This window comes from Rhinatrema bivittatum, chromosome 12 (assembly GCF_901001135.1).
Source record: "Rhinatrema bivittatum chromosome 12, aRhiBiv1.1, whole genome shotgun sequence".
NCBI lineage: Eukaryota > Metazoa > Chordata > Amphibia > Gymnophiona > Rhinatrematidae > Rhinatrema > Rhinatrema bivittatum.
Genome location: NC_042626.1, coordinates 53967576 through 53983179, shown reverse-complemented (window position 1 = coordinate 53983179; position 15604 = coordinate 53967576). Strand labels below are relative to the sequence as shown.

General features: G+C 47.3%; 1 protein-coding gene across 4 annotated transcripts in view; it reads left to right on the top strand.

The window, feature by feature from the left end:
• ETV4 (ETS variant 4) overlaps positions 1-15604 on the top strand; it is a 124213-nt gene that overhangs the window by 64344 nt on the left and 44265 nt on the right. For all 4 annotated transcript variants that reach the window (XM_029573656.1, XM_029573659.1, XM_029573655.1 and 1 more), the window contains exons 6-8: positions 10555-10681; positions 11236-11397; positions 11608-11852. In XM_029573656.1, coding sequence (XP_029429516.1) covers positions 10555-10681; positions 11236-11397; positions 11608-11852 — 534 coding nt within the window. The remainder of the gene's footprint in view (positions 1-10554; positions 10682-11235; positions 11398-11607; positions 11853-15604) is intronic.

Here is a 15604-nt window from a genome sequence, read left to right as displayed (position 1 = left end):
CCTGTGCAAGCTTATTCTGGAGTTCCATACCACAGTCTGTAAACTGGAATTTCATACTAGCAATCCAGCACTTTAAAGCGCACACATTGATACAGTTGATTGTGTTCTGTGCCACAGGCATAATTAATTTTCAGAGAATGATTGTACTGGGCACAGGTGTGAAATGACACACGTAGATTTGAAAAGTCAGCTCTGTTCCCTGTAGATATCTCCCATGATCTAACCACTCCACAGGAACACCCTTTTTTTTTTTTTTTTTAAATCTGGCTCCCTAGTTATTTGGATAGAACCCTTTTGAAAACTGGCCATTTACTTTAGGATAAATCAGCCTGGCTGACAATTGGCACCTTTTGGAGCAGGTAAAAAGTCTGCGGGGATGGTGTGAAGGGGGTGTATTCATAAATTTCAATCTTTTGGCTGCTTTCCCCAGAAGGGGTGGGGTGACCAAGATATGCATGCAGAATGGAATTTTAAAATCTGCATGCATACTCCCCCCTCCCCCAAAGACACACTTTTCTGCAAGCACTTAAGGACTTTTGTGCCCATGCATGCACATTTTCAAAAGGAAAACTACAGGTTCAGTTTTCTTTGAAAATTGCCTTCCAAGTCAGTGGATACAAAACTACTTGTGGACTTTGCACTTAGCCAGGCTACTGAAATTTGCTTCCTAAATGCTTTGTTTCTTCCTCACAACCCCCCCCCCCCCCCCTTTCCCCATGTAGTCTGTTACCTAATCTTTTAAATCTAGATACTTTGGCCCCAAATGACAATCCTCAAAGTGGCGCGATGTGTGAGAGATTTCTCGACTCAGTGGTCATGTCTGAAGCAGCATCTCACGGGATCTTGAAAAGTTCTGCTTGTACAGCAGGCAGAAGATCCCTTTCTACTCCAGGACCACTATAGTCCCCAGAACTCTACCAGTGGATAATGGTTCTCCTTCGTATGCCACCATGGAAGTCGATCCTCAAGCCCTACCTTAGAGACAGATGTACTAGCTTTCTAGTAGCCCCTTGTTCTGGTTTTAGGTCTTCATTACCTTTCGGCAATCCTTAGTCCTATCCAGTGATTTCCCACTTATCCTGTGTTTTGCCTCTGTTATATAATTCTGCCCAGGAATGATCTGTGTAGGAGTATTTGCAAATTCTGAAATGCCAAACAGCCCAAGGAGACTAGCAGGCCACACCCAGGTCTCTGATCTTCAGGAAACTTTGAAATAGCAGGAGTTATAATTAGTTTGTAATTTTCCTTTTTTGGCTTCACTAAGGGTAAGATAGTGAAGAGGAGGATGTTGCTATCCAGAGCCTGTAAGCCTTCAGGTTACAACGTTTAATCCAACAAAAAAAAATCCCTGCATGAGTGATTTCTCCAGCACCTGGAAGTGGGCTAATTAGTGTTTACAACTTCTGCAAAATAAAGTGGGAGCTTCGAGAACATCTGGAATGGGACAGAAGTGTTTATAAAAGTAGGTGGTTGCCGTCTCTAGACTTGTTCCAGGATATATTTTGGATGGTTTTCTGCTCGGCGCCCAGAGCATGTGCCAGAGGGCCAGCACTTCTGAGAAGACGGAGGAAGCCCCAGAATTGTCATTCTTTTATAATAATGAGGAGAAAACAGAACTGACATTCTGTGCACTACCAGTATTACTTGCTCTTCCCATTACTACAGTTGCCAGTACCAAAGACTTTATTCAAATGAGATCAGTTTAATGTTCAAGCATGCCCTAAACAGGGTTTTTTGGGTTTTTTTTTTTTTTTGGTAAGCATAGATTTTTCTTCAAAAGCCATATACCGAAAGAGATGACAAGTGAGAGTTTAAAATTGCTCAGGTCTCCTCTCACTAATTAGCATCAATGACCTTTGTATTAAATCCAGCACAGCCCATAATAGAGCCTGGAAAGCATAACATCCTCCTATTAGAACACCAGACCGAGTTGGAGCTGGGAATGAAGCATTCATTAATCTCATTAAAGGAGAAGTCATACACTTTGCTTCTGAAAATACACGTAATCACTTATTCCCCATCTCTTACGATTTAAAACAAATCGGAGAAAATTCTTTCACTCAACGCATAAATAAGCTCTGGACTTCATTGCCAGAGGATGTGGTTATGGCAGTTAATGTAAGTGGGTTTAAAAAAGTTTGGATAAGTTCCTAAAACAGAAGTCCGTAAACTGCTATTAATCAATAAAGATTAGTAGCTTGTGATCTACTCATTTAATGTTGGGTACTTGCCAGGTACTTGTGACTTGGATTGGCCACTGTAGGTCACAGGATACTGGGCTTGATGGACCCTTGGTCTGATCCAATATGGCATATCTTATGTTTCCTAGCGTGTAGCCAGATGGACTCAGGACCAATGCGTTCTGTGCTCCCTTGCTAGCAGATGGAGGAGGAGGAGGAGTCAGGTTTCAAAGCTGACGTCACCTTAGATATACCCTTGCAGCAACCTCAGCCATTCAGTATCTCTCCGTCTCCTCGCACATGTGGACGTGCTATCCCTACACCAGCATTGGTGTGTAGCGGGATTGCGGTACTCGTTAGAAGGAAAATTTACCTTTAAATTGGAGAAAGATTGAGCCCCACTCTCCTGTGGTGAAACCTAAAGGTCCCTCTCCCAGTTGAGAATTCCTGAAGTGATTTCCGAGATCCCTCAGAGGTGTGCCTTGGTCCGGTAATTGGTTTTTAGCCACTGTGGACTTAAGCTACTTAAGCAACTGAAAGGCAGCGGGTGCAGGAAGCCGAGCGAGGCGGTGACGGCCTAAGCCCTTCCCCCCCCCCCCCCCCCCCCCCCCCCGCAGCCGGAGACAGTCTCTGTACTCAGCCGGTAAGCGCTGAGCCCAGGCAAGTAAAAGGACTCCTCCTCCGATTCAGAGACGTGGAAGGGCTTTGATAAGTCTTTCCTCCGATCTCCTTGCTTTGGTGTGCCATGCCGACGGTGTTCCCGATCCCTTTGTGGCAAGGGAAGGGGGCTTCCGATTGGGTTGAGTGGCCCCCCGATGGGCTAGGCCCCGCTTCAAGCTCGGTGGGCACTCCACATGGCAGGCCGCGGCGGCGCCATCTTGCACGTGGTTTTGTGCGACGCCTTTTTCCCCCTATAGACATCGGTACGCAGGGTGCAGGCCGGCCCTGCTGTGCGCCTATTGTACGCATACCTGTGTGCGCATACCTGAGGCCCATAAGTGCATGCATACGCTCGCGCACAACCGGATGCATTGTTAGCGCTTAAGGGTGCTTTTACATACGCGCATTGGGGCGGATCTGTGCGCACTCGAATCCAAGAGCTAGCCGGCAGAATGCACAAATCAACTATGGCTCCAGCAGCAAAAAAGCACAAGCGCCAGTCTTTGTGCTGCCTGCCATATTAGGGCTGCACAGTCTGACCTGGAATCCTTCCTGTGTCAGCAGTGTGAGGAAGCCCAGGGAGGGGCTGGAGTCTCAGAACCTCCCCAAGCCCTGCCCCTCCCATTCGGAGGACGGGTCAGCCCTGACTTCATCCATACTGGTGTCATTCCCGCTTCTGCAGGGGGGGTAAGGAGAATTGAGCCTCCAAGCGGGTTGAGCAGCCCTCGGTGGGCTAGGCCCCGCATTATCAGCGCCATCTTGCGCGTGTTGCTGTATGTTTTGTATGGCCCCACATAGAAGGCCGGTATGCGCGGTACATCAGCAGTGCGCGTAACAGTGCATACTTACATTCACAATCCCGAGAGGGCTTCAGCTGAGTGTATGACGTCAGCACGTACTTACGCGCACAACTCTAAAAGGGCTGTGTGCGTGACGTCGGTGAGTTCTTACACGCACAACTCTGGCAGTGCTTGCATTGTGCGCAACAGCGCATTCTTGCGCGCACAACTGAAAGCGCTGGGCGTGTTACGCTCACAACTCTGAAGGCGCTGTGCACGTTATGTTAGTGCTTACTTAGGCGCACGACTTTGTAAATGTATACAGGAAAAGCTGAGTGCACAGCCCAAGCGTGAGCTTATTGGAACGCACAGTTACCGCCGCCAGTGGTGCCGGCAACCAAGAATCCTAAGCGCCTTGCTCTTTGTGCTACTTGTCATATTAAGGCTTCTCAGCCTGACCTAAATTTCAACCTGTGTCCGCACTATGAGGAAGTCCAAGGAAAGTTGGCTTCCTTGGACTTTGATAAGCCCAGCTCTTCCCATTCAGATGATGGGTTAGCCACAGCCTTAGCTTGGAAGCACCCCGGATCCTTGCACCCCAGAACTGGGCCATCCGTGGGAGAGGGAAATTGAGCGGCTCCTACCCCAGTACTCCTGGCCTAGGCAGGGGCCCCTGCCATCTTCTCTGGGATGGAATTATTTTTCCAGGGCCATGAAAACCATCGTACTGGCGCAGCCTGCTACCTCACTGGCCCCTGTCCGGACCGAACCCCAAACGGTTAAAAAAAAAAAAAAAAATGCCCCTCCCACCGCTATCGACAGACCTCGAGGCATGCCTCTCCTCACCAAGAGTATCCCTGGCAGGGACCTGGACGACATAGAGGAGGTACCAGATTCTTTGGTCCAGTCTGATCTCCCTATGGAAAGCCTCTTGCTACTTTCCAGCACTGGGGCCGACTATCCCTCTTCTATCAGCAGTGGGTCGAGATCACGTTGGATAAATGGGTACTGGGCATAATACGAGATGGATGTGCTCTGGAATTTTGCAGCATCCCTCGGGACATGTTCATGATGTCGCCCTGCCACTCCCAGCACAAGAAACTGGCAGTGGAATATGTTTATAAGGCTCCTCAGTTTGAGGGCTATAACTCCGGTACCTACATCACCAGGAAAATATGAGGCATTATTCCATTTATTTCATCGTACCCAAGAAGGAGGGTTTGTTTCACCCCATCCTGGACCTCAGCGTCAGCCGTCATCTGCGGATATTCCACTTCTGCATAGAAACTCTCTGCTCCATCATAATGGCCTTATAATTGGGAGAGTTCTTAATCTCCCTGGACCTCTCGGAGGCCTATCTTCATATTCCTGGCAACTGCTCCCAGAACATTCTCCAAAGTCGTGGTGGCGGCACCAAGGAAAGAAGGGATCCTGGTGCACCTGTACTTAGATGTCTGGCTGACCTGGGCGAAGTCGTTGGAAGAGAGCCTCCAGGGTCATGTCCCTGCTTCAGGAACTTGGTTAGGTCGTGAATTTGGACAAGAGCAGCCTCAAGTCCTCCCAGTCCTTAGAGTACCTGGGAATCTGGTTCGACACCAAGCAGGACAAAGTTTTCCTCCCTCCTTTGAGGATAAGGAAGCTGATGTGCTAAGTGCACCGGTTGACTAACACAATGCACCTCAGGGTGTGGAGCTGTCTTCAGGTCCTTGGCCTGATGGCATCAATGCTGCAGATAGTACAGAGGACGAAGGCTCACATGCGGCCACTCCAATGCTCCCTGCTGTCACGTTGGAACCCACTGTCTCAAGATTACTCGATTCGCCTCCACCTACCGATGGATGTATATTCTCTGCTCCATTGGTGACTACAGGAAGTTCACCTAAGCAAGAGTGTAAGCCTGTCCCCACCAAACTGGCTGCTACTCATGACGGACGCAAGCCTCCGAGGGTGGGGAGCTCACTGTCAGGAACTGACAACCCAGTGGCGATGGACCAAGGATGAAGCACACTGGAACATAAACCGCCTGGAAGCCTGAACTGTCAGATTAGCATGCCTACAATTCAGCCACAGACATCAGAGCCAGGCGGTCCATGTGATGTCAGACAACGCAACAAAGGTAGCCTACATCAACTGCCAGGGAGGAACCAAAAGCCACCAAGTGTCTCTGGAAATAGACCCCCTTATGGAATGGGCAGAGTTAAATCTACAAGGGATCTCGGCCTCCCACATCACGGGAAAAGACTATGTCAGAGAAGACTTTCTCAGCAGGGAGAGTCTGGATCCAGGAGAATGGGCGTTGTCAAACAGAGCCTTACAGCTCCTGGTAGATTGCTGGGACCTCACATCTATTGACCTACTAGCCACATTTCACAATGCGAAGGTCCCCCAATTCTTCAGTCGCAGAAGAGATCAGCGCTCCCAAGGGATCGACACCCATGTCCAGGCCTGGCCAGAGGAGGATGGACTGTGGCCTCTGCTGGGCAAGGTCATTCGCAAGATCAAACACCACAGAGGATTAGTCCTTCTGCTGGCCCCAGATTGGCCCAGATGCCCGTAGTATGCCGATATGCGGAGGCTTCTGATGTAGAGCCCCCTATGCCTCCCTCCACAATGGGACCATCTTCAACAAGGTCTGATCCTTCACGAGGACCAACTCTGTTTTGTCTTATGATCTGGCCACTGAGAGGGCTTGCCTGAAATGGATATTTGATGGCCATCTTGCTCTGCTTGCGAAAGTTCTCGATGTCCTTGGCGTACGTGCGGATTTGGAGAATATTGAGGCCTTGTGCAAGTAATGCAGGGTGCCCCCTCGGACAACCAAGATCCCCCATGATGCTGGAATTTTTTACAGGATGGCCTGAACTCCTTGAAGATCCAGGTGACGTCTCTCCTGTTTCAGAGGCAAGGTGAATGGAGCCCACCTGTCGACACATCTGGCCTTGGCCCGTTTCCAAAAAGGGGTTAAACACCTCCGACCACTCTTAAAGTGGCCGGTCCCCCAATGGAACCTCAATCTAGTATTGGACTTTTTAGCAGGGTCTTTCTTTCGGCTGCTGCGCAGTCTGTCTCTACACCTGTTTACGATGAAGACTATATTCTTGGTGGCAATATGCTTGACTCGCTGCATCTCTGAACTACAGGCACTGTCATGACGGGAACCGTTCCTCCGGTTGATCCCAGGAACGTTATAACTTCGCACCGCTCCTTCCTTCTTGCCAAAGGTAGTCTCTGAGTTTCCCCTAAATTAGTCCATTTCCTTACTATCCCTAGGTAGACACAAGGATACGGAAGACTACCATCTCCTACACCACTTAAAGGTCAATAGGCTTTTAGTATGGTATCTGGAGCATTCAGAACTGGTGTGCAAGATGGACCGCTTGTTTATTCTTCACAGTGGAAAGAAACAAGGCGAAGCAGCTTCACAAGCCAACATAGCTCACTGGAGCAAGGAAGTGATCATGGGACCGTATGTAGAGGCAGGGAAACCTTTACCCCTTCAGGTTAAAGCTCATTCCACTAGTGCCTGGGCAGTATCCTGGGCAGAAGCTAAGCTACTGTCTCCCATCGACATCTGCCGAGCAGCGACTGGATCCTCCTTGCACACCTTCTCCAGATTCTGTCGCCTGGATGTCCAGGCCTGAGAGGATGCAGCCTTTGTGAGGGGATGCTATCCGGACTGCAGGCTGGCTACACTCTAGGAAATGGAGAAATTACTTACCTGATAATTTCATTTTCCTTAGTGTAGACAGATGGACTCAGCAGCCCGCCCACAGCTGCCCATGAACGTGGTCAAGGAATCTCCCATGAGGTGAATTGCGATTCCAAGAGGTTACAGCCAAGCTGTCTCCCTATCCCTAGATCAGGGCATCTATAATATTACTGGGATTCAGCGCTTATGTTCGGTTGAGTACACTTATGGTTACCAGTTTTTTAATCAAGTTAAGTGGTATTCAAATTTTTCATTAATATGTCCACAATGTCTATTGAAGAGAATACTGAATGGCTGAGGTCACTGCAGGGGTGTATCCAGGGTGATGTCAGCTTTGAAACCTGACTCCGTCTCCAACAGCTAGCAGGGGAGCACATAACTCACTGGTGCTCAGTCCATCTGTCTACACTAAGGAAAACAAAATTAGCAGGTAAGTAATTTCTTCATTCTTATGGAAAGCAATGATCAGCATATGTAACCCCCACTCAATCAGCCAACCACACACTGATATGAAGAGCCAGAGAAGTAATGCACAAGAGAGGTGTCATGTCTATTCTACTATGATGGTGGGACAGTTCATCTTTCACAATACACCAGTCTTGTTTTATGACCTGGCATGGAAATAGTTTCAATTTCCTGGGCAGTATAATGCAAAAGATTGGTTCCTGACACTATTGATTTATTTTTAATTTGACAATTCTTCAGAGATCAAAATGTCTTCATTTCTGTGGAAAATGCTTCCTTAACATTGTTTATAGTTCACTTGCTTATCTAACCCTAACATGAATGCAAAGTGGTAACTCTGCTCGTTGACTCTCTTCACCTGTACTTTTGTATATTATCCAGTTAGCCCTCTTTCCTCGTTCATTGTAATTTCCTTTCTCAGTTACTTGTAAACCGACATGATGTGTCCTACGAATGCCAGTATAAAAAAAAGTGTTAAATAAAAAATAAAAATAAAAAAAATAAAAACCAACTACTGCAAGATCATTGGTATGGGTTCAATCAAATATATAAGAATTATAAAAGTTGTGGAACCCAACCTTATTAATTTAATTAAATTTAAGCACAAACGGCGGTTGTCATTAAAATAGGAAGCCTTGTTTTGCTCAAGATAGGCACAATATTAAGGTTATTTAGATGGCACTATAATTTGGTAAATTTCTACACATTTGGCAGCAATAGAAACATATATAGGAGGAGGGTTGTTATGTTGATTAAAAACAAAAGCGGCATAGCCTGGATGGCCATAGCTTGAAAGCATATGAAACCACCACCTTCACCCAAAAAAATTTGAATTAGAAGTTGAATAAGATCGTAGGTGCTGTTTGTGTTTAAATTTAATTAAATGAATAAGGTTGGGTTCCACAACTTTTATAATTCATTTCTGTGGAGGCACATGCCTAGCCATTCACACATTTCCATTGAGGTGATATTTTTTTTTTCTCTTGCTGTTGCATGGTTTAGATTTGCCATCAGTTGGAGCAAGCCCATCAGATACATCAGACTGGTGACTGGCAAACACTTGTCTCTTATGCTTTTCTTTTGTGACTTTGCTGACGGAAACACAGGCAAACTAAAAGAAATGCAAACAAGGATATTGATTGTTATAAACAAAAGATTTCAGCTTTCAGAGCTTGAGTTTCAGTATATGTGCTGTATATGAAAAGAGAATCATTTTAACATAATGTCAATTAATGCTAGGATGTCTCTTTAAGGCCAAAATTCCAAAAGTATCCTCTTGGAATTGCTAATACTAACTTCCCAAATACTGTAGTCCTTACCAGATTCAAGGCTTCCATATATTAAAGTTTTGGGTTAATTCAAGCTACCGTATTTAATTTGTCTTTGTCAAACTCGTGCTAGCCAATTTGGTCTTGCCCTATAAAAAGAAAAATAAGGTGGGCTTGCTAATATTTGTGTGTGTATTCTCTGCTAATGGCACAGTTAGAGAGATTCATGTGTTAATCAAAATTGACTTCCAAGGGAAACAAACTCTAGCCTAGTCTGCTAGTCCTCTCTGGGCCTCGGTCCACTACTAAGAAACCAAGCAGAGCTATACCAGGCTGTGTACCTTTCCTCAAGATAGAGGGGGGGTTGCACGTCAGGACTGAGGTGCATTGCATCACTCTGTTACATCATTAGTGAGAGAGTGCTGCTTTTGTTGCCTGTCATCAGGGGACTTCTGCTTAGAAAGATGTATGGCTGCAGAGGGGGTGAAGTGAGAGTGGACTCCTAATGAATAATCTGAACATGTTGTCAGCACTGTGGCTGTCTCAGGGGGAAAGTGTAAATACAGCAGGAATAAAGAGGAGAATTTAAACATAAAAAGGCTGTCTGGGGCCCGGACAGCAGTGGGTGTCTTCATTCTGTGTTCTGGGTAGATCATGGAAGAACCCAGCCAGAAAATCATGGTAGGATCTAGAAAGGTGGTTATATTTTATGCCCACTTTTTCTTTAATTTTTTTTTTTTTTAATTATTCTGGTCAGTTTAGTGCTGATGATGCACATACAGAAAACCAGTTATTTAAAAATTCTCTTTGGAGAGAAAAAACTGTAGCACCTCTTCCTTTTTATTTTGCTCCTTAAATTAATTTAAAAAATCTCTCAAAAAGAACAAAAGAATAGTTTTCTCATATTAATTGTTTCCTCAGGCATTGTTCATCTGTAAATGCTAACTTTGTAAATCGTTATTCGTATGTAAGTGTCATCTGCTATGCCAGATGATCTTTTGGTTAAATATTAAAAAAATAAATAAATAAATTTCTAGCTTTGCCCTTTTTATGAAATCTGGGGTTGGCCAGCTTCTCCCCTCGCATTGGGTTTTAGGATATCCCAGTATTTTAGGAGTTCTGGCCCATTCACAGCTCTTCCAGAAATGGTGTAGGTGTGGAGAATTGCTGGAGGAGCTTCAGGTGTGTCTTCATCCACCATACAACATCTCTTGCCTGTGCATTCAAACCATGGAGACTTCCATCATAAGCACGTTCAGTCATTGCAATTCAACATGCTTCCAATACTCAGACCAGAAACCTTCCTGCAGACGCAGGAGAGAGAGATTGTTTATCTGTGCAGAAAGATTCCTTTTCATTGCTTCCTCAATTGAATGATTCTGATACTGAAGAAGGGAGATGCTGTTGATGCCTACAGAGTCCATCCATACGTGACTCCCATCAAGGAGTGGTTCACATACTGAACTTTTTTTTTTGTCTTTTTTTTATTTCAGTAGTTTTCCACAGCCCTCCAGTCAAAATTAAAAAGGAGCAGCCAAGTCCCTGTTCAGACCCTGCCCTGTCTTGCAGCCACAAGCAGCAATTCCAGTATCGCAATGGCGAGCAGTGCCTTTATACCAGGTATGGCCACTTCAGGGGAAATCTGGGTGGCAACTGACAGTATCCTACATAGCCTGAATAAGATCTAGGCCTGAACAATGGTTCAGAGGTCAGTTGTGATTGAAATGAATCTCAGGAATGAGCTCTGAACCATTTTTCAGACCTAGAGACTGCTCAGGGTAAACATAGGCCAGCGTAGGCAAGACAGGCCTCGGGGGGGGGGGATATCGTTGACAATCATTGCATGGCAATCCAAGCCTGTTGCTTTCTAGGTTCCAGTCCTTGCATCTGGATCCTCCAGAACAGCCATTCTAGGACTTTTACCAATTTGATACCTCCCAGCTCTTGTATGAAAAATCCAGTATGGATTAGTAAATAATTCTTAGTTTACTTTCAGGTCAGGTATGAGATTGTCTTGCACTTCAGTTCAATGAGCAAGTTGTTGCTCTGTGTGAAAGTTCTGTGTTATGGTGAATATTTCCTTAATAGATTAATTTGCTGAAACAGAAAAATAACATAACCTTCTTATGGGTATCCTGAACTTTCCTGTATTTTTTTTTTGTGTGTGTGTGAAGTGCCTACGATCAAAGCAGACAAGCTGGAATCAAATCCCCAACTCCAGGAGGGTCTCAGATGTCCCCTCTCCAACATTTCTCCAGACAGGATCGGAGCTTCATGAGCCCTCAGGGGTCATCGTCCCAGCCACTTCCTGCGCGAACGTACCTCATGGAACACAGGTGACAGGCCAAGTGCAAGGGAAATGGGGAAGAAAGTGATAAAGGACAGTGAAAGAACAACTGATTTATGTTACAGTTCATTTGCTCTTTAGTCATAGAAGGTGGAAAAGTGTGACCAAAATCTAGAGGTTGCATGAAGATAAAATGAGTTTTATAGCTCAGTCAAGAGAATTTGTTTTCCCTTTGATTCAAGCTCCCATTTCATTCCAGATACCAGCAGCCTGTGGAGATGTGCCAGTCCTGCCCTTCCTCTCAGGGCATGAGCCGAGAATCGCCAGTCCCTTACCAGCGCCAGATGTCCGAACCTTGTCCTGCATACCCACAGCAGGGCTTTAAACAAGAATATCACGACCCATTGTATGAGCCGGCAAACCAAATGGGCACCAGTAGAGGCCACAGATATCCAGCCAACATGGTGATCAAGCAGGAGCAGACAGACTACGCATACGATTCTGGTAGGACTTCTAGAATTCCATAAGACAGTGTGCTGTATATGGAAGGATTGATTCCTTGTACAGCTATGTGTCATACGTATATTCTTCCTAAAACAGTGATTCTCCAAGGACAAGCAGGATGATAGTCCTCACACATGAGTGACATCATCAGATGGTGCCCCGATGCGGAAAACTTATGTCAACGTTTCTAGAACTTTGACTTGGCACACTGAGCATGTTCGGTATGCCCTATACCATGTGTCATTTTAGGGCCCTCTCCAGTCTCTTTTTCCATAAAGCTATAAGCCTCATGCTGTGAGTGAGCTCACTTATGGCTGTTTTTGGCCTTGTGGGAAAACTTCCTTTTTTCTCGTAGTATTTTCTCTTGTTTTTCCATCGCCAGGTCCCTCTCAGCGCCTCCCCGTACGGCAATTCTGGTAAGTTTCCTTTTGCAGTCGATTCTCCAGGGCAACGGTGCCTTTGTGCCTACCGGCATCATTTTGGTTTGCGTCCCTTCTGTTCATCTCAACATGGCCACATCCGGTTTTAGGCAATGCCCCCCGGTGCCCGATGACCATGTCCATCACTGATCCACATGAGATATGCATCCTCTACCTGGGGGGCATGTCATTCAGGGTTGTCATTTGTGTCCAGATGATCCCAAAGGGATTCCTGCTTCGACTCGACAAGATGGAGCAGCTCTTCGGGTCGAAGAAGTCCGAGCCATTGACATCTGCATTGAAGGACCAAGGAACCACACCGATGGTCACCAGGCCATCGACATCAGCGGAGCCATCAGTTCTGTCAATATCGTTGGCGGGTAGGGGTACCAGAGACTGACCCCACTGTCTTATATCCAGGCTGAAGACATCGGGTTCCTCTTAATCAGCCTTGGGACATCAAGGGAAGTCGAAGAAGCATTGGCACTGGTCCCTGTTGATGCATGGTGCTGGGCACGGGGACACCGATTTTTTACTGCGATGCCCCTGAAGCATCACCACAGCAGAAAGTGCCAGTCCTCCATCGGTGCTGGGGGTCCGTGATGGTCTCCGGTCCTAATACCATCACCGATCCACTTCAAGATTCCAAAGAGGATCTGGCCATCCCTCTTTCCTTCCAGTTGGTCTTGGCATCAGCAAAGTTTGAGGAGGAGCTGGAGCGCCAAGTCCAGTTAGCAGTAGACCAGGTGCTGTAGGACTTTGGTCCTATGGCACTGGACTCTGTGCCGCTCGTCCTCATACCACTTTTGGAGAAGCTCAATGTGCTAATCGGTGTGTTACCGACCCAGCTGGTGTCGATTCCTGGGACAGGATCAGTGAATGGCGGGGCACCGAGGCCTCCCCTACCATAACTGTGGTCATCGCCGGTTCTTCTAAGGAGGAAGCTCCACCGAGGCCAGCAGATAACCAAGGCCTGTTGCCTCCGTCCAGTTTTATAGGTACCTGCACCTCTGGACGAAGGCCGAGCACCTAGGGACACATCCCCTGTTGCTTACAGTGAGGATGAGGAAACCTGTGCCCTCTGGGGGGATGACTATTCGGAGTCCTCTTCCGAGGGTCTCCCAAAAGGTCCTTCTCCTTCAGAGGAGTAAAGGAAGTCTCCACCTGAGGACTTGACCTTCGCGTGGTTTGTGAGGGTGTTGGCGGAAGCCATCCCATTTCATTTATTAATGGAGGAGGATGCCAGGCACAAAATGCTTGAGATCCTCTAGTTTGTGGAGCTTCCAAAGGAGATTGTGGCGGTCCCAGTGCAGGAGATCCTTAAGGAGCTGCTGAGGATATGGAAATAACCCCTCAGTGCTTCCTGTTAATAAGAAGGTGGGCGTGGTCTACCTTGTACAGAAGGCTACCGGATTCGATAAGCAACAGCTGCCCCACTGGTTGGTGGTGGTCGAATCCACCTTCAAGAAGACCCCCGAGGAAGGATCATAGAGAGATGGACGTTTTTGGGAGGAAGGTATTTCAAGGTGCCATGCTCATTGCCCGCATTGCTGCCTACCAGCTCTACATGAGCCAGTACAGGTGGGACACTTGGAAGCATGAGCAGGAGGTGTCTGAGCAGCTGCCTCATCAGCAGGACACCTTCATGTTGATGGTGCATAAGGGACTGGAGTGCGGAAAACATGAGGTCCAAGTGACCTCGATGTTTTCAAAACGGCATAGAGCGTCTCTGCAGTGGGAATTGGTGCCCGCAGAATGGCATGGCTGCGGGCCTCTGATCTCTGACAAGAGGTATAGGAATGACTCGCTGATGTGCAGTGTACCAGGGAGAATCTCTTTGGGGATAGGGTGAGGGACGCTGTGGCCCAACTTCGGGACCACCATGAAACCCTCCAACAGTTCTCCGCCAGCACTTCTCTTCTAGGAGGCTGGCGAGACAAGGGCCAAAGAAATCTTTCTTTCGCCAAAGGAAGTACTATCATCCGCTCCCATCCACACCATCAAGGCTCCTGTGGCAGTCCCAGGTAGCAGAGAGCCCCCAAGCCCAGCCGGCTCCTAGACTCCAGAGACGGGGTATTGACTCTGTTGTAGGGAGCATAGGCCAGTCATCTGTACCCAGGACGTTGGACCCCTCTGGTCAGGGGCAAGCTGCAGTTCTTTGCGCGCCAGTAGCACAGTATAACCTCGGATCACTGGGTTCTTTTCATTGTGTGTCAAGGGTACCAATTGAATCTATTGGCTGTGCTGTCAAATTGCCCATTGTGCATATTTTGGGGGTCGGAAGCGCATCAGGAGGTACTACTGGCAGAGCTCTCCTCTCTCTTAACGGCCAGGGCAATCAAGCCCATATCAACAGGGCAAAGAGGTTGGGAACTCTACTCCTGGTTCTTCCCGATTCCAAAGAGAACAGGAGGACTCCATACCATCCTAGACCTGAAGGCCTTCAACAAGTTTAAAAAAAAAAAAAAAAAAGTTGAAGATGGTTTCCCTGGGTACCTGATCCCCCTTTTACAAAAAGGGGACTGGCTATGCTCCCTCGATCTAAAGGATGCATACTCTCACATCAAGATCTTCCCCGTTCACAGGAAGTATCTCCAATTTGTGGTGGGAAAAAAGCACATCCAGTACAGAGTGTTGCTGTTTGGGCTAGCATCAGCCCCACAGGTCTTCACGAAATGCCTGGCCTTGGTGGCGGCGGCAGACCTCCACAGGCGGGGAGTGCATGTTTTCCCTTACCTGGATGATTGACTGTTCAATCTCAGGCAGGGGTTGTCCGGTCCATGCGCTTAACCATCCGGTTGTCAGAGTCACTAGGGTTCGTTCTCAACTACCTAAAGGCCCGTCTCAGCCAGTCACTTCAGTTGGACTTCATAGGAGCCCTCATAGACACAGGTCAAGCTAAGGCCTTCCTGCCTCGCCAGTTGGCCATCACCTTGACAACCATCGCAGTAAAGATTCAGCAGAGCCAATAGGTGTCAACTTGGCACATGTTGAGGTTCTTGGGCCATATGGCCACAACAGTCTATCACTCCCTTGGCATTTTTATACATGCGCAGAGCCCAGTGGACCCTGAGGTCACAGTGGCACTAGGCCACTCAGAGCCTCAACTATTGCATCTGAGTCACCCTGTTTCTCCGGTACTCATTGTACTGGTGGCGGTTACTTTCAGATCTGGAACGGGGGATCTCATTTCGAAGTCCCCCCTACTCAAATTGACCTAACCATGGATGCATCTACTCTATGGTGGAGAGCTCTTGTAGATGATATCAGCACCCAGGGTCTCTGTCAAATCAACTTCCTGGAGCATAGGGCAATCAGGTTCGCGCTATGGGC